Source organism: Thermobia domestica, chromosome 7 (genome assembly GCF_964235325.1).
Source record: "Thermobia domestica chromosome 7, izTheDome1.hap1.1, whole genome shotgun sequence".
NCBI classification, from domain to species: Eukaryota; Metazoa; Arthropoda; class Insecta; order Zygentoma; family Lepismatidae; genus Thermobia; species Thermobia domestica.
Genome location: NC_137460.1, coordinates 280920950 through 280939762, shown reverse-complemented (window position 1 = coordinate 280939762; position 18813 = coordinate 280920950). Strand labels below are relative to the sequence as shown.

General features: G+C 33.9%; 1 protein-coding gene across 1 annotated transcript in view; it reads right to left on the bottom strand.

Annotated features, from left to right (window-relative positions):
• Positions 1-217: 217 nt before the first annotated feature.
• LOC145690967 (uncharacterized) overlaps positions 218-18813 on the bottom strand; it is a 50434-nt gene continuing 31838 nt past the window's right edge. Inside the window, exon 2 of the mRNA XM_081766436.1 lies at positions 218-707. Coding sequence (XP_081622562.1) covers positions 227-707 — 481 coding nt within the window. The 3' untranslated portion in view covers positions 218-226. The remainder of the gene's footprint in view (positions 708-18813) is intronic.

Below are 18813 nucleotides of genomic sequence, written 5' to 3'. Positions count from 1 at the left end.
CGATTTCTAAATCCCTGACCACACTCTTGGCACGCGTGAGGTTTTTCTCCTGTGTGGACTAACATGTGTCTAGCCAAATATGAACGTCGAGTAAATGACTTACCACACTCTTGGCACGTGTGAGGTTTTTCTCCTGTGTGAATCGACAGGTGTGAAGCCAAACCTGAACGTGCAGTAAATGCCTTACCACACTCTTGGCACGTGTGAGGTTTTTCTCCTGAGTGGATTAACGTGTGTGTAGCCAAATCAGAACGTCGTTTAAATCCCTTACCACACTCTTGGCACGCATGAGGTTTTCTCCTGTGTGGATTAACATGTGTCTAGCCAAATATGAACGTCGAGTAAATGCCTTACCACACTCTTGGCATGTGTGTAACCTTGCTCCTGTACGATTTAACATGTGCGTAGCCAAACATGAACATACACTAAATTCCATTCCACATACTCCGCATTTGTGGGATTTTTGACCTGTGTGATCTAAGTTATTGCTTGACAAAGTTGTACTTTGACTAAAGTGTTTTTCACTCTTTCGGTAGGTATTACGCTTTTGACTCTCCTGAGCTAGAATATGCCTTGACAAAAGTGATGGATGAAACCCCTTGCCAAACTGCATCGAAGTATGAGATTCCTCATGTGAATGAGAAATGGTTTCCTTTAAAGTAATACACGAGTCGTCTTCTCCGTGGAATGGTAATACGTTATCGCGCCTGTAACAAATTCAACAAATAAGGAAATGTGAATGGAGATAATGATTAAGTAGCAACAAAAAAATAATCATTCTCTTTATTTCATGATAAAATTACACTCAATTTTTTTATTACATGAAATATTGTACAAATGTGAAATGGAGTAACACTGAGTAGTTTCCATATCTTTCTATTCTCAAAATAAGAGGCTGTAATTTGTTTCAATACATCAAATTGAGCCATCGTTTATACCGTGGCTGTCATAAGTCTTTGACCGTGGCTGCTTTGAAACAAATGCACAGTACGAGAATTAAATCGAACAGTACGAATCATTTACAGCGTAGTGATTGTAGTTCAGTGGTCTAGGCGATTGGCGAGTAATCTGGAACTTTTTCGATCGAATACACGTCGAGCATTTTTTTTTTTACTTTAGGAATGTTGATGGCGGTTGACCAGCGATAACACACGCTTTATTACATTCAAATATTTGAATACTTCTTTAATAATTTTTTAATAATAGATTTCTATGATAGACACGCCCCTGTAGTTAAGAAACGTGTTTCGCAACACCCATCACCATGCTAAACCAATGAATTACTTCGTTAATGGCGCGGAGAGATAAAGCTTATCGAGCATACAGGAGACATGTTAAAAATAGTGATCCTTCCAATGATAGCACAATATCCTAATACGAAATTCAAAATAATAGGATGTTAAGAAACCGTTGCACTCAAGAAGTAAGGAAGGCAAAACGGCGCTTTGCCAATTAAATACTTGAATTCCAAAATAATGGAGCAGTTCTTTGGAAAAGGCTAAAGTATTAGGTGTTGGGAGAAACATAGCCAAGAATGCTGTTAACTATACGCCAGATGAATTGAACACTTTTTTCTGTCAAACCTGTATGGTACCAGCCTCCATGAAACTGCAAACAATGAATAATATTGTAGCTTCGGAAATTAACTCTCTGTTCTCGTCTTCTCACGTATAGCACATGTATTAAAAGCGATCCAAAGAATTAAAAGTAAAGCCATTGGTACAGATGATATTTCAATAACCATGATCAGGAAAATCCTACTGCATGTACTTAATCCCATCACTGACATTTTTAATTACTCTCTTGAAACAGAGACTTTTCCCACAGTATTGAAACTCGCTAAGGTCCCCCCACTTCCAAAAAAGAACAACGCTGATAATATTGCAGACTATCGTCCTATCAGTGTCCTTCCCGAGCTTTCAAAATTTTTTGAATATATTGTAAATGATCAAATTCAGGAATACTTAACAACAAATAATTTATTGGATACATTTCAATCTGGTTTTCGAAGTAATCATAGCACATGCACTGTACTAGTAAACATAACGGAGGATATAAGGTTGGCTATTTATAAAAGAAACCTGACGCTCCTTACTCTACTTGACTATAGTAAGGCATTTCAAACCTTTGATTTTGACATATTAGTTCAGAAATTATCATTATTGTTTAATTTTTCTGAATCCGTGGTTAAATGGTTTCATTCTTACCTTCACGAACGTAAACAAAGAGTAGTTATCAATCAGGATCACATATCGACATGGCATTGTATCAACAGTGGAGTGCCGCAGGGTAGCGTACTAGGTCCCCTTCTCTTTGCCCTTTACATTAATGATCTCCCTAAATCTCTCACCTATTGTAAATACCATATTAACGCTGATAATTTTCAGTTATATGCTTCTTTTCCCCAACAAGATATTAATAATGCGATTGACAAAATAAATACTGAGTTAAACAAAATCCGCGACTGGTCTACGGCTCATGGGTTAAAATTAAATGCAACAAAATCGCAGTGCATCTTAATTGGCTCCCCAAGAATTCTTTCTTCTATTAATATCTATCAGCTCCGAAATATAATATTGTCCAATACTGTTATTCCATTCTCTAGAGCTGCCAAAAATTTCGGAGTCATAATAAATCAAAATTTCTCCTGGTCAGATCAAATAAATGGAGTTTGTAAGAGAGCATTTGGTTCCCTACATACGTAAATTGACTATGAATTTTCTTACCAATATCTTTGAAGATCAAACTTGTCAAGGTGCTGGAGTTCCTACATCTTGACTATTACGACTCAGTCTATTCTGATCTAACTGAAAATCAATCAAAGCGCTTGCAAAGAGTGCAAAATGCCTGCAATGGATTTATTTTCAAAATAACTTACAGGGAACATCTCACATCTTTTTATAAAAAAAACTGTCATGGCTGACGTTAGTCGGAAGAAGAAATTTACATAATCTTACCCTATTGTACAAAATACTTACTAAGTCAGAACCATCGTATCTAGCCCGTAGATTTTTATATTTATGAGATTTTCATACTAGAAGCACAAGATCACAAGAAAATTTCTTGCTCTCCATCCGCAGTCACAATTCTGATTCATACTCAAAATCGTTCACAGTAAGTATTACACGCCTCTGGAACAGTTTACTTCAATTAATACACAACGTTTCCACAGTCGCCAAATTAAAAAAAAATCGGTATATTATCTTCTCTTAAGTAAAGATAAGGACACTGGTAACACATGAGGCATCTTCGTTTTACCAGATTATTAATAACCCACTTATGAACACACAACCAATAGGTAACCTATGTTAATTTGTACAGCTTATTCATACCTCTAGTATTGCTATATGCAATATGCAATTTTTGGTTTCTCCATGTTATTTTTGATTCCCCTATTGAATATTATTTTTCAATTTTTGTTTTTTGAAGTGCTTAACCATTTTTTAAATTAAGTAGTATATTGTTTTCTTATGTGGTTCAATACTTTTCTTTTGTAATTGTTAATATTTTCTATATAATGGTGTGTTTTTTAAATATATATAATGTATGCACGTGGTTAAGTGCTCGAAGAAGGCTGCAGATCCTTATCTTCGCCACGCAAAAGAAGTCATAAATACATAAATAAATAAATAAATAAATAAATAAATAAATAAATAAATAAATAAATAAATAAATACTCGTTTGTTTCAACACTTCAACTATCAAATTTTCAGGAATAATACTAGTGATAATAAATATTATCCGGAAAAATATTTAAAAATTTATTATCGCTCAGGGCATACCATTACAAGCAGAAATAAAAAAAAATTGGTTTTGTGTAACGTTGCCCATGAAAAGACGAATTTCTCATCTCGATTCTAAAAACAAACAAAACAAAATCGGGATGAGACTTAACATTTTAATTCCAGACGGGACAAGGCTAATTCACTGTATCGTCATGCTTTGGAGATGAGAATCGAGACGAGACGAAAAGTATCGTAAACATTTCTCGTCTTATCTCGATTCTAGAAATAGTATATGCCACTCTTTAAGCAACAATTTCTATGTAGACTGAATCTTATATATTATTTTGTTAGTTTGTACTTCAGAGCTCACTGATTTATGGTCTGGGTATATATTTTTGTAGCAAGGCTTTTATAATTACATCTGCGAACTCCACACGTTAGTTTATTACAAGCTTTAGTGTTCAATTATATTCAGGTCTTTCTATTACAGTTATTTTCCTGGAAACGTAAAGTAGAATATTTTCTACACGAAATATTAGCAGAAAGCTTTCGTTTAAATTAGAGTAGCTGTACCCCTTCCTCGAAACCCCTACGATTAAGTAAGTTTTGCCGAATTTTAGTGCAACTATAAACTTTTAATACCATTGCTATTATTATTATTATTATTATTATTATTATTATTATTATTATTATTATTATTATTATTGAAGTGTTGTAAATTTAATGGTACAACCTGTCCCACCTAGCTCCCGCGTAGCATGCATTGTGCTGAACAAACAACGTGTGCATAGGTTTCCTCTGTGTTCTGCTTCCTCGTACTTTCTTTATTTCAATATTTCTTTCATTCTCATCATCGACGTGTTCTGTAGCTTAGCCGGCATAACCACTACTTAAAAACAAATTTTCTTACGGCTCTTGTGAGTTCAGAATTCATACTTTCTAAACGAAATTTGCCTCGAAACTTTCCGTTATAACATTTAACTAGTACTAGGGAAAATTTCCGTTATAACGTTTAGCTAGTTGTAGGGACGTTTGTGAGGGTATGTCCTGTTGATCCTGACACTTCTCTCTAATCCCGACTATTTTGTAACTTCTGGCTAACGCTACGGTCGATTTTACAGATTTTAATACACTGTGTCCTCATACGGAAATTGTTACCTTTATTATTATTATTATTATTGAATATTTGAGACCTCAATATTACGTCCTACAGCAATGTAAATAAACATACTGAAGATACGGAAATGAAAATAAAAACTTTTAACCCTATATAAGGATAAATTGAGTTATGAGATACTATGCAAAAAAAAAGATAGGAAAAAGGTGTCAGCTACTGGATAATGTGAAAATCGAACAGAACCTAAGTAGGATGTGTCTTAATCACAACACCCTTTCGAAGTAACACCTTTTCTTTGGGTAAAGGACAGTAGTGTAATAACCTAACTCCTGGGCCAAACTCTAGGCCAACCCATTTTGGAAATATCTTTGACCAGCACAGATTGAGTAGGGTGAGATTAGGCAGGGTGCTTTGCGCATAGGCTTTAATGACATTTAAAATCATAAAATATTTACATCTGAAACTTACATCTAATATTAAAAATAAAAAAGAAGTTTTTATGTCAAATTATACATGCTGGGTTGATTTTCAGAATAAAAGATTGGTTAATGTATCTAATGCTATCGATAAACAAGATCTTGTAACATTAGAGCAGCTTGAATAAGCAAACGAAGAGTTTACACAAAAAGAAACTGTAGAATTACGATGTCGATTGGCAAAAGATGATGTTGAGAAACCAGGCATTTTTGTATATAATTTAGCTGCTGCCTACAAATTTCTTTATAGAAGTAGTTAATGCATACAGAATCAAGTTTAAATTCATAACTTATAGACACATTTTTAAGTACATTCTATTGGAAAGTTTTCCATTACATTTTAATGTAAATGATCAGTTAAACATTAGACCATCCAAAAATTCTGATTTGAAACAAGGCAAATCGTTAATGCTTATTATGTATGTAGAAAAAGAGGATGAAGATGAATACGAAAACGAATCAAGTGATAATGATAATGTTAGGAGGGTAGTATTAGGTAATGATGAATTTTAAATTTCTATATAATAAACAGGATGTATTGTGTTAAATGTAAGAAATCAACAGATAGGAAGAAAAACACTATTAGAATAGAAAAAAACAGAATGGAAGATATAGTAAGAAAGGTATTGGTTCAGTATGTGGTGTTACTAAATCGTAATTCGTTAAAAAGAAAGATTGACTAGAACAAGGTAAAGGTATTAGAGAAGACATTATAGAAAAAATTCACAAACGTTCCGGAAAGAATTATCTTAGGTTAAATGTTATTGTTAAAGGTATAGATGATTTATGGCTAGCAGATCTCTTGGAAATGCATAGTGGCATGTTAAAAGGTATCTCCAAGTTAAACAAAGGCTATAAGTATTTGCTAACGATTACACTGTTCTACAAATTTTAACTTTTTTTTTCTTTCCAAAACGAAAGTAGGTGTTCTTTATGGTTTCTGACCTGCTGATCACGAATCTGAAGTCAGATATGCTGTATCAGGTCTACCTTTTGAGAAATGTTTAAATGAAAGTTAGAATCAAACTCTATATTTGGTGAATTTATGCATTTTAATAATATTATTACTTTTATGTACAATAGAAACCATTTTTTAAAAAAAATGTAAGCATGGCATATCTGGATATCACAAAGATAAAAGAATGCTTATACATTAGTATTTCATGGAGTTTTTCATTAACAATAAACTAAAATAAAGTTTAAAAAACACTAAAATTCCACATTTGGATTTGAAATGCCTTTATACATTGCCACCCAAACAAAAGTCATCTTTTGATTAAAACGTAGAGATAGATTGAGACATCGTAAGAAACGAAATACCTACGAAGATTTCCTCTTGTGTGATGTGGGGACAGTATCACGGGCCAATGTCCAGCAGTAGTCTGCGAGCATTGAAACACCAGATTTCCCTTTGTATCGCTGCTCCAGGATCTGAATTGATTGATGAAACCTCTCACCATGCTCATCAGACACATCTCCTAGGTTTTCGGGAAAGAAAGACAGGTGACTATGTAGAAAATGCACTTTCAGCGACATATTGCACCCCATAGTGTGTAAGTTTGACAACAACTCCTCAACTAGTTGCGCATAGTTCGCACTTTTGTTGTTTCCTAAAAAGTTTTCTGAAACACTCTTAAGAGAATTCCAGGTTTTCCTCTCCACTTCAGTTAGTTTTCCATCGAATACGTCATCTTTCATCAATTGGCGTATCTGGGGACCAATGAACACACCTTCTTTTAGTTTAGCATCTGAGATGTTTGGGAACTTTGTCTGAATATACTTAAATCCTTGTCCTTCCTTTTCCAACCCTTTAACAAATACCTTCATAAGCCCTAATTTAATGTGGAGGGGAGGCAAAAAAATCTTCTTGGGGTCTACAAGAGGTTTCTCTTTCACATTCTTAACTCCAGGAGTGAGGGATGCACGGGTAGGCCATTCTCGTTGTATGTAGTGCATTTCCCTGGCTCTACTGTCCCACTCACAAAGAAAACAGCAGTACTTTGTGTAGCCTAACTGTAACCCTAACACCAAACCAATCACCTTCAGGTCCCCACATATGTTCCACTTATGCTCATCATACCTCACTTTTTGCAAAAGGAGTTTCAAATTTTGGTAAGTTTCCTTCAGGTTTACGGAATATCCAATTGGAATCGAAGGGTAAGTATTACCGTTGTGGAGGAGAACACACTTCATGCTTGCTTTCGACGAGTCCAAGAATAACCGCCACTCATCAATTTTATACGGTATTTGTAATGCCTGCATCAGTCCTACAACGTCAGTACAATATATGCAGTCATCACTACTGCTGTAAAATTTAAGAAAGTCATGTTGTCTTTCACGGTAGAATGTAACTTTGGTTCCTTTTTGAAGAAGGTTCCAACCTTGCAGTCTTGAAGCTAGAAGCTCAGCTTTTTGTTTGGGTAAGTTCAAGTCTCTAACAAGGTCGTTCAGTTCCTCTTGAGTTATCAAATGTGGTTCTGTGACACGTTCACTGTATGTAGGATCTTCATTCTCACTACTCACACAACATTCATTCTCATCATCACTACTGTCTACTGTCCATACTGCTGGCGGCACAGGCACAGGAAAACCTTCGCCATGTGGGATGGGTCTTCTAGCTGATTGTAGATTTGGGTATTGAACCGACTTTTTACCTTTGGACGTTATTCCCTTTACATTTGAAAGACAAAAGTAACAGTCATGTAAGTGATCATGTGATTCAAACCATAACATTGGTGTAGCAAATGGCATACACTTATGAGAACCACGTAACCACCCCCTTAGATTCACAGCACAGGATTTACAACAAAATTTCGGTGCCCAGGGCTTCCCTACGTCGACCTTTGATGAGAAATACAGTTCGTATGCTTTCTTAACAATAGGCGTTATCTTGGTGAGTTTCTGTTTTGGAGTTATTCGCCCACACACATAACAGAAATTGTCACGATGATTCTTACATTTCCTAGGCATTTTCAAAATTGTAACACTTAATTTCACAATACCAAACGTTTCCAAATGTTAACTACTTTACAATGAAACATCTACCCGTTACGGGTCACAAAAACACACCTTTCAATGTTCTTTGTCTGCTATAGCATTCAAGAGGAAATAAAGCTCACCACACCAACAAGCAAAAAGTAAATATTGATAGTCAGTTGTTTCACCGTCATCCGGTGTTGCCAGGTCTATGTGGGGAAATTTCTTTCCGACGTCCAATTTTCCACTTTTTCCGCCAAATTTCTTTACCTTTTGTGTGTGAGAAGGGGTAGTCATGCGTTTTATATTAATAAAGGCTTGCATTTTATACATCAAGATGTATGAATAATGTATAGTGTCTGAAATATATACATATAAAACATTATTATAATAAAGTTTTTAAAATATATATTTCCCCGAAATAGTTCCACAAAATAGAAAATTTTAACTACATTTCCCCATTTTTCCAGTAACTGAGACCTGATACGCAAAAATGGATATTATTTTCAGATTCAGCAGAAAAAAATCTTTAAGAATCACCTATTAGTTTACAGGAAAGAAATTCAGTGTTGAACAGTGTTATAGATGTGTTTTCGAAATATGCTTTTGCAGTTCCTGTTAAAGATAAGAGCGGTAAAAATGTTACACAAGCATTTGAATCCATATTAAGAACGGGAAAACCTAGTAACTTACAAACTGATCAAGGCAAAGAGTTTTACAATAAAAAATTTAAGAAGGTGATGGAGGAAAATAAGATTAATCATTACTCAACCTATAGGGGTAAGAAAGCTTCTGTTGGTGAGAGATTCAATAGAACTCTTAAACAAAACATGTGGAAAAATTTACAACACAAGGAGATTATAAATGGATAGAAATATTACCAACACTAGTTAACAAGTATAATAAACGTATGCATAGAACCATTGGTTTAAAGCCTATAGAAGTGAATAAAAAAAATAAGCAAATAGGAAATCGAAAGGGTTATTTGAAAAAGGATATACACCTAATTGGTCAACAGAAGTATTTGTTATTAGCGAAGTTATACCATCTAATGCACCTACGTATAGAATTAAAGCTTTAGAAAAAGAGGATATGCAAGGTAGATTTTACGAACCAGAACTATTAAAGACGAAACATAAAGATGAATACTTAGTGCACGTGTTGAGAAAGAAAGGTGACAAAGCATAAGTAAAATGGTTAGTATTTGATGATTCACATAATAGCTGGATAGATAAAAGTAATGTTGTAGTATAAATTTAAATATTATTTTTATAGAATAATAACCATAATAGGTTAGTATGGATCAAAGTTTGAATGAGATATGTTACGAACAAACTAAAAATATTGGTATGGTATCTTTGGTGATTTTAAACTGATTATAGATAAGAACACAGGTTACTTCAATGCTACTAAATTGTGTGCAATTTTAGAATATTAGAATATTACAATAACAAACTAAGTGGACCGAATTCAGGCCACTTCAAAAACTCACCTTATACAGTAAAACTAGCTGGTTACGAAATAATGTTAAAAAATATTTTCTAAACAATAAATACGAGTACTATGGATAGTTTAAACGTTATTTGTTACGAACAGATTAAAGACATTTATTGGTATGCCATTTTTGGAGATTTTAAATTGATTGTGGATAAGAGTACAAGATACTTCATTGCTACTAAGTTGTGTCAAGATGGTGGTAAGAGGTTTGATAATTGGTTAAAAAATAAAGTCACAAGTGTTAATAAGATACTATGAGCTAGAATTAACCAACTCCTCTAATTATAGGAATTGCTCTTCCACATACCTAATAAAAGGAGGAGACAAAGAAGCAACCTTAATCATATGTGGAACTTATGTACACAAGAAATATTTCTAGCTGTTGCCTTTTTGTTATCTAAAGATTTTTACAATAAGTGTTATGATACTATCGAAGACTATTTCATCCAGGACTTTAAGCAATATAAAGTTAACAACGAATTACTCCAAACACGAATGCAAGGAATAGAAATAAAGACGGAAAAGTTGTCTTAAGAACAAGGGCTTAAAAAAATAGCAGCACCATATACAGACGAAGATTCAAAAGATAATTGCCTAATCATATACAAGAAGAACAAACTTGCCCTATCCTTTCCCTTATTATGCTATCAGATGCCAAAAGAGAAGTCTATATAAGCCTCTTAATGAGGCAGAAGAAAAATATCCAGATCATGAGATAATATACGAAAAGTTTCGAGGTCCTAACAGAATTAAGTTATTCAACCTAGTGCAAAAAAAATTAGATATTCGTAAAGGTAAGGGTAATGAGTTTTGGACGTCCCTATCAGAAGAAGATTTGGTTAAAGAAATTAAAAAAAATTGATTGTTTCTATTATCGGTTAACATCTAGTCCTATGTAAAAACTTTCGATATAACTTTTATGACTATCATTTCAAAAAAAAAAAACTTAACATCAATATTCGATGTTGATATTTCCAATCTTCCACAGAAAAGAAAACGGATTATCAAAATCAGGATTTTCTTCAGGATATTCATTGTTGTTGTTGTTATTGTTGTTAAGTATAATAACTGTTCTACAGAACGGACAAGTGTTATTAATTCTTAAATAGGTAAGCATATATTCAACACAGAACACAAGCTTACACGTCATTTTGCATAATTCAGTTTTTGTTTCTTTGCATATTGAGCATTCTTCTGAGTTCTCTATTAAATGTAAACCTGTTAAGAGTAGCATTAGTTTGTTTCTGAGGGACTCGTGACATGCTTATTTACTCTTAACAATTTAAACATATCGATCTTACCTGTGATTTTCATTAGAAAGTTTTCTGAGAACTTCCTATCGCAACAAGTGCGTATTATGCTGTTTTTACTCTAAATCTTTGCTTTCGAACTGGAGAACGAATTTTTCGCTTTTATCGTGTAAACAAACATTTGACCAGTAAACTTTATTTTGTTATTTCTCACATGTGCTTCATCTAGCAGTGGTGTAATATCGTGCAAATCGATAATAGAATCAAATTCTCTCAAGAAGGCTGTTAGTTCTTTTCCTGAGATGCGACAATTTTTAGAAACTATATCCCAACAGAGTTTGTCTTTAAAGGTCTTTAGGAATGTAAGTATAAGCAAATCTGTTTTGCAAGAGAGTATGCTCCAAAGTAAGTATTCTTGGAATTGTGTGCAAACCTCAATAGCTTGTTTTTGCGAATATTTCTCCAGTTATTTTCTTCACCAAACACGAGCCAATCAACTTTTTCTTTAAATTCATTAACATAATCTTCACTCATTTGTTGACCGTATTTATACGTGTAGTCTTCCCAATGAATATGTCGTCTTGTATGTTCTTTATGGTTTCGTACGAAATCTGGTTTTAAATGATGATAACAACATGAACCATACCTTCGTTCACACAATTTGTCTCAGAAAAGTTTATCACTATACTTATTAATAATGTTTTCGTATCTAACTAAGTCTCTCCTGTTTGATAATCTGACCCAATTGATGTGTTCTTCATAACGTTCTATAAAAGAAAGTGACAGTTTATGGGTTGATGTAACTCAACACAAATGTATCTTGTTTTTGAAGATATGTAGAAAGTTATCGGGTAAGTTCTTTATTTCTAAACTTTGTTTCCATTCTTTGAATTTTCGACTACTAAGTTCATTTATAACTATATTTCTACAAATCGGATTCTGAAAGTAGTTTACAATATGCTCAGGGTTTAACCTTTGAATCGTGTCTTTTATAAGCTCATCTTTATTCATCATTGTTTTATCTTGTTTACTTGGTTGTTGTGAATTTGCAGCAGTTGTTGCTAGAGACTTATTTCTGTGCTCGTTGATTAAGGCTATTATTTTTGCTCTTCTAAGCTTTGAATAACCATGTACTCCGTTCTCTCTACATTATTGCTTAAGTTGGGGGATAGTTTTCCTTTCCATAACCTCCTTTTTTTATAATAATAAGAAAGTAGGTATTCATTTTTGTTCATTTCTGTATTTAATAAATATGGATAAGCAGTATGAATGGATACAGAATAAACTTAACCTTATTCATCAAGATCTTCAACTCATAACAGTACTACTAGAAAAACAAATATTAAAAGAACAAGAAATGCTATTAAAAGAAAAAGAGGATGGAGTATTAGAAAGATATACACCAGAATCAAATTGGGATAGCGACAAAAAACTTTAGCAAACAAATGATAGTGACAAAGAACTTGAGCCTACAAATGATAGTGATGAACATGATGAGGTAGATTTGAAAAAATAATAACAAAAATGAATTAGTTTTCATTAGATCATTAGTAACATTCATGGGTTATTCCCATAAAAGCAATGTTCTAATACAATATGCTAATAGACATCGAGATTTCCTACGTCACATGAATATTAGCTGTTGAATTAAATAACGAAAATGATTAAAAATTATTTTTTGTATAATAAAAACAAGAGAGTAATTATGAATTTAATTAAGCGCACAGTAGTGGAATTAAAAAAAAAAACTTATGTAAAGGAAAGGGGACCAAAAGTTATTCCCGATTAAGGAAAAACAGAACTCATAGACCGTATTAAAGAATATGAAGGTGAGCAAAACAGATTAAAGTTTAGGAAAACTTTCCCATTAAAAAAAGGCATATTGGAAAAACCAAAACCTAAAAGATTAGGTAGGAAGAGAGCTTTAAAACTGTTTCCATTTAAAAAAGAAGTATTTGAAGAACCAAAAATCAAATCTGAATCAGTACCAATCGATGTAAATCGTCAAAATACTACATTTAAATCAAAATTAGAAACATGGAGATTCACAACACAATACAAACCAGAAGATCCAATAGAACATAATATTAAAACAACATCTAAAGCTATATTAAGAAGAATACAACTCAGCTTACAAAAACATGGCTCATTGAAAATTAATAATTCAACTCAGCTTACAAAAACATGGCTCATTGAAAATTAATCTATGTTTGTTCTAAATATAAGAAAGGAAAAGAAATGCAAGAGTTTTATTTTAATACTGAAAACCGAGTAATATATCAATCAACCAATGTAAAGGAACCACTAACTAATATGAAACAAGCATTAAGAACAAGAATGGATGAGTTTCAAGCTTGAAGTTCTGGCTGGGCTCTTATAAACATTAACTTTTTTGAACTAGCAATCGTTAAATATATACCATACAGAGGATCATCATACATAGAATTACCTAAACAGATTCAAACAAAAAGGCAGTAATTAATGTAAAAATTAAGACGGAAAATGCTTCTTATACTCATTATACAGTGCCTTATATCCTACAAATTCACATCCTGAACGAGTACCAAAAGATGATGAACTATTGTCAAACTTAGAATCCATACTAAAGAATATTCATTTTCCTGTAAAACTAAGCGATATTCCAAAAGTCGAAAAATTACTTAATATTTCTATAAATGTCTATGGGAATGACAAAGACTCTCTCTCTCTCTCTCTATGGCCTATGAAACCCGGACGTTCAATGCCGCGTTCACAAAAGCTCTCCACTGACTTCTATCGTTAGCCAATTGGATCCAGTTTCTAATTTGCATTCCTATCTCTGCGAGATAGATCTTAATATTGTCCTCCCATCTGCGCCTAGGTCTTCCTAATGGTCGTTTTCCGATTGGTCTTCCAGTCAAGACTTTGAAAGCGTTTCTACTTTCTTCCATTCTAGCTGCATGACCCGCCCATCTAAGCCTCCTCGACTTGACAACCCTCACAATGTTGGGTAAACCATATAAATTATGTAGTTCCTCGTTATGAAGTTCCCGCCATTCCCCATTCTCGTTCCTCTTGCGTCCGATTATTCGTCTCAGGATCCTGTTCTCAAATACTTTCAGGCTATGTTCTTCCCTCAGAGTAAGCGACCATGTTTCGCAGCACAGAACAGCATGCAATATTATCGTTTTGTATATTTTAAGTTTCAAATTCCTCGACAGAATTCGCGACGACAAGAGATTTTGAACCGAATAGTATCACGAATTCCCTGCGTTTAGTCGACATTTAAATTATCCGTGAATATGATTTTCCTCCGTTAATATTGTTCCTAGATATTTGAAACTATCCACTTTATCAAAAGTATTATTTAATATTTTAACGCATCCATAATTTGCTGTATTCCGGTCCCGACGCACTTCCATGTATTTAGTTTTCTTTGCATTTACTTCTAAAGTATGATAAAGACTATTCAATTTATATAATACATCACGTACAGACCAAAAAAGAAAAAACTTGTTGAAGAAAATGTCGAGGAAATTGAAGCTTAAAATATACAAAATGATAATTATGCCTGTTGTTTTGTATGGCTCCGAAACATGGTCACTTACTCTGAGGGAAGAACATAGACAGAAGGTATTTGAGAACAAGATCCTTAGACGAATATTCGGACCCAAGAGGAACGCGTATGGGGAATGGCGGAAACTTCATAATGAGGAACTACATAAGTTATATGGTTTACCCAACATTGTTAGGGTCGTCAAGTCTAGAAGGCATAGGTGGGCGGGTCATGTAGCTAGAATGGAAGAAAGTAGAAACGCTTTTAAAGTCTTGACTGGAAGACCAATCGGAAAACGACCATTAGGAAGACCTAGGCGCAGATGGGAGGACAATATCAAGATGGATCTCGCAGAGATAGGAATGCAAAGTAGAAACTGGATCCAATTGGCTAAGGATAGAAGTCAGTGGAGAGCTTTCGTGAACGCGGCATTGAACCTCCGGGTTTCATAGGCCATAGAGTTAGTTAGTTAGTTAGTTGTAGACCAATGTACAGTATTTAGCTTTAACCTCAAAGCACTTTAGCATTCTAATTATTAAATACTTCACGCTATTCTTATGTTCTGATCAAAGCCTTGCGATAACGGGTGTGCTGAATGTTATAGACACTCAAAAAATGGTCTAGAAGTTATATACAATCAGGAGGACATTATGCGATAGAGTAAAAATGTAATTATGTTTACTGTAATGCAGTTTTAGATGTAAGTTTTTTATGATTTTAAATGGCATAAAAGCCTATGCGCAAAGCAACCTGCTCAATCTCACCCTACTCAATCTGTGCTGGTAAAAGATATTTCCAAAATGGGTTGGCCAGAGCTTTGGCCCAGAAGTTAGGTTATTACAATACTAGACATTGGATTACGTATGCGCAATATTGATATATTATCAAAATATATAAAAAGGAATAATTTTAATTTATCAATTTTTCTTGAAGGAATATACGGAACTTCTTGTAAGTGCCGAAAGAAAATATTATTATTATTTCTAGTAAGAGTGCAAGAACACTTAGTAACAATTACACAATGACGTTCCAGGAAAATTTATGACTCAAACTAGGCCTGAAAAATGACCCGTTTCTATTCATGAATCGTTTGCGAAACAAGCGATTTTTTCAGACAGTAGAAATCGAGATTGTAGACTGTGACGTCATGTAATTACTTTTTCCCTGTGAAGGAAGTCGTTTCAACTTTAGTTTGTAAGAACGAGAGAAATCGACAATTCTACATTTTATTACAAATCAGAAATATGATCATTCTAAATTATAATTTCTTTTCTGAATATCCACGGAGAATCGAATCGTGGATCCCTAATACACAAAGCGAATACTCAAGCCACTACCATAATAATGCTCTTTTAAGTAAGTGTGAAGAATCACTCGTCTATGTAGGAAATGCAAACGTTTACAAATGCAATGTTTTATTAACCATGAATCACTGATTTTGGTCATGATAAAATAGTGCAGTCCAGAGAATTCAAGATTAAATTTTAAAAAGACAGAAAGCATCTCTGAAATTTGTCTCTATTCTATTCGGTTATTCTCATTCTACAGGTAATTTCAATAACCTGGAAGGGCAGGGATACACCAAGGGCATCGTATATTTCAAAGGTTCTCCATCGAGAATCGAAAGTGAGACCCCGCCTACTAATCAATCAGATGGGTGGGGTGCCTACTTCGTTTCCAAGGCAAGTAAGGTTGAGACGGACAAAATAGTGGTCGTGGGTTTTCTCGGGACACTCGCAATTCCTCATTACACCAATTAATCCATCATCACCTGCTTCAATCATAGTTTTCCTTAGGCTAACAGGCATAAGCGTTGGACATTGGGTGATTTCGTTTTCAAGCTGTTAACCCAGACCAATCCGAATCGAAAAACAGTTGTATTTTCTATTGCTCATTAAGGTTTTCTCACAAAAACAATATGTAGAAAAAGTCATGGCGAATCGTAATTCCATTCAAAAATAAAACAGCAGACTAGCAATACCTTAACCTAAAATGTAACAATTACATATCCTTTAGAACTTTTTTAAAATCTGTACGGATATTCTGGAAAGTGCCACATATGGAGTTGGTCATTGAGTCGGTGGGACAGTCGATACTGGGTCAACAGCACGCGACCCACTACAACTCACCACTCACCATGACCCACTGCGATAATGACCCAGAAGTATGTATCTTCTGCACACGAAACTACAGACATGGCAGATTTAATTCTTACACTCTGCATTTGTTTCAAAGCAGTCGCCATTATCTGGTCAAAGACTTATGTCCGACACGACACATACGATATCAGAGTTAACTCAGGTACATACAAAATACTTATTTTGTGCTATATGGAGTAAATGTTTATTATAAGTGAAAATAGAGATCCGTTGTCACTAACATTATTGCTCTTTGTGTCAGAAAATTTAAAAATCGGATGAAACTTTTGCAATTGCAGCTACAAGAAACTGTCACTATGATTACAAAGAAACAAAGGGACGATATAACAACTTTTAAAATTTTGCACAAGATACGTGATTTCATTAAGCATTCCATTTTAAGGTTGCGCTTTATATAATCTGATACCTTGAGATAGTAAAATTTTGTTTATATTGATATGTAGCGACGTAGTTACATCTCATACATTCTAAATAAACAAATACATTTGAGAAGCATAGAGTTTGTAAATTATTGTTATTATTATGTAGTTATTTGAAATACATGATATAATGATTCCAGAATTCAACGTTAAGGTAATATGGATACCCAACAGCACCTTCGTTACTCTTACATTATTACTAGTGCTTTTACGTTTGTGCTCTCAACATAGAATTTATCACAATCTGCTGCAATGCCATTAGCAAAAATCGAAATATATAATAGGTTTGAAATTCTGCTGTTACAGGACTTTTGCAAACAATGTCCTCGAGTGTTATTAGCATCGTGAAACACTCTAGTCATTATTGCTTTTTTATGCTAAAAGTAAAAAGGGAGTGCGAAGATAAATGCTAGACTCTGAACACCGAAAAATTGAAGAAATATGTTATACATCACATTATAAAATACAGGGAGCTGAACTGTTTGAAATAAATATTTAATATGTTGAGCGTGTTCATTTAAGTGGCATTTTAAGATACGTTCATTCAAATGGGTATCATAAAGACGGGAACAGAATTAAAACTGTACGTCAAATATTATAATCTGAGTGGTTTCTCTTGTTAGAGAAAGGACAGATGGCACACTAGCTTTTTTACTTTTAAAAAAGTGTCACGTGCAGCAGTTTTCGGAAATAAATATTCAGAAGACAGAAGACGAACAATCTGCATACTACACCTAAGTACAAAAAATTTGACATCAACCTAATCTGCTATTAGCTACAGAAATAGCTGAACCGTGTGAAATTAAATTGTACATGTCTGCAGTTAGCCACAGATGTAACTCATTTAGAAAATTTTTTAATCTTCTCTTACGTTACTGTCACTAGAATGAAGATCCTACGAGTAAAAGAAAAGATTTAAATTTTACGCTAAAAATGGTGAGTGGATTATGCTTGAGAGGTGTCTTTACGCTATACCAGTGAGCAAGTGATCTAAGACTTACAAAAGAAAACGGGCAATTTCCGCAGGTTTCATAATACATAGATTTACCATATGATATAACATTAATATGCAATGTACAGAACTTCATCACACATTGGCTGATGCACTGAAGTGATCACAATTTTGCTAGCATAAAAAGAATTATAAAAAAAACTACGTTTTCAAGAGGATATTGTGAAATTAAGCTGTAAACCTCAAATAAACTTATAGACTTCTTTAGATGTTTTAACAAGAGCAACGTCAAAAACAGCAAAAAGGCTTGTGGTATACGACTTAAAAATTGTTTACTAGGAAACAAAGTATTTTCGTCATTCTCTTTCAAACTACGCATTTATTCCTTCCGAATGTGCTTCTTTACTTATATTGAGCAATCTACTTATATGGGGAAGTATATCTACATACATCTAGGAAAAAATATCGAACCTTGGACAATAAGCGTAAGCATATCGTGAACTTGGGACAATAAGCATAAGCTTGGTCCTGGTTGTATTTACTGTACTATGTGTGAAATTTAAAAGTTGAGATTAAGCATTGGTTTTCTGCACATTCTTTTGCAGAGGTAGCACCCTCGTGATCAGATGTTTGTTTCGCTGGTTACAAGAAAGTACAACGTAATGAGCATACGTTCGCGAAATTATGAATGAAGGCCGAAATAGTCA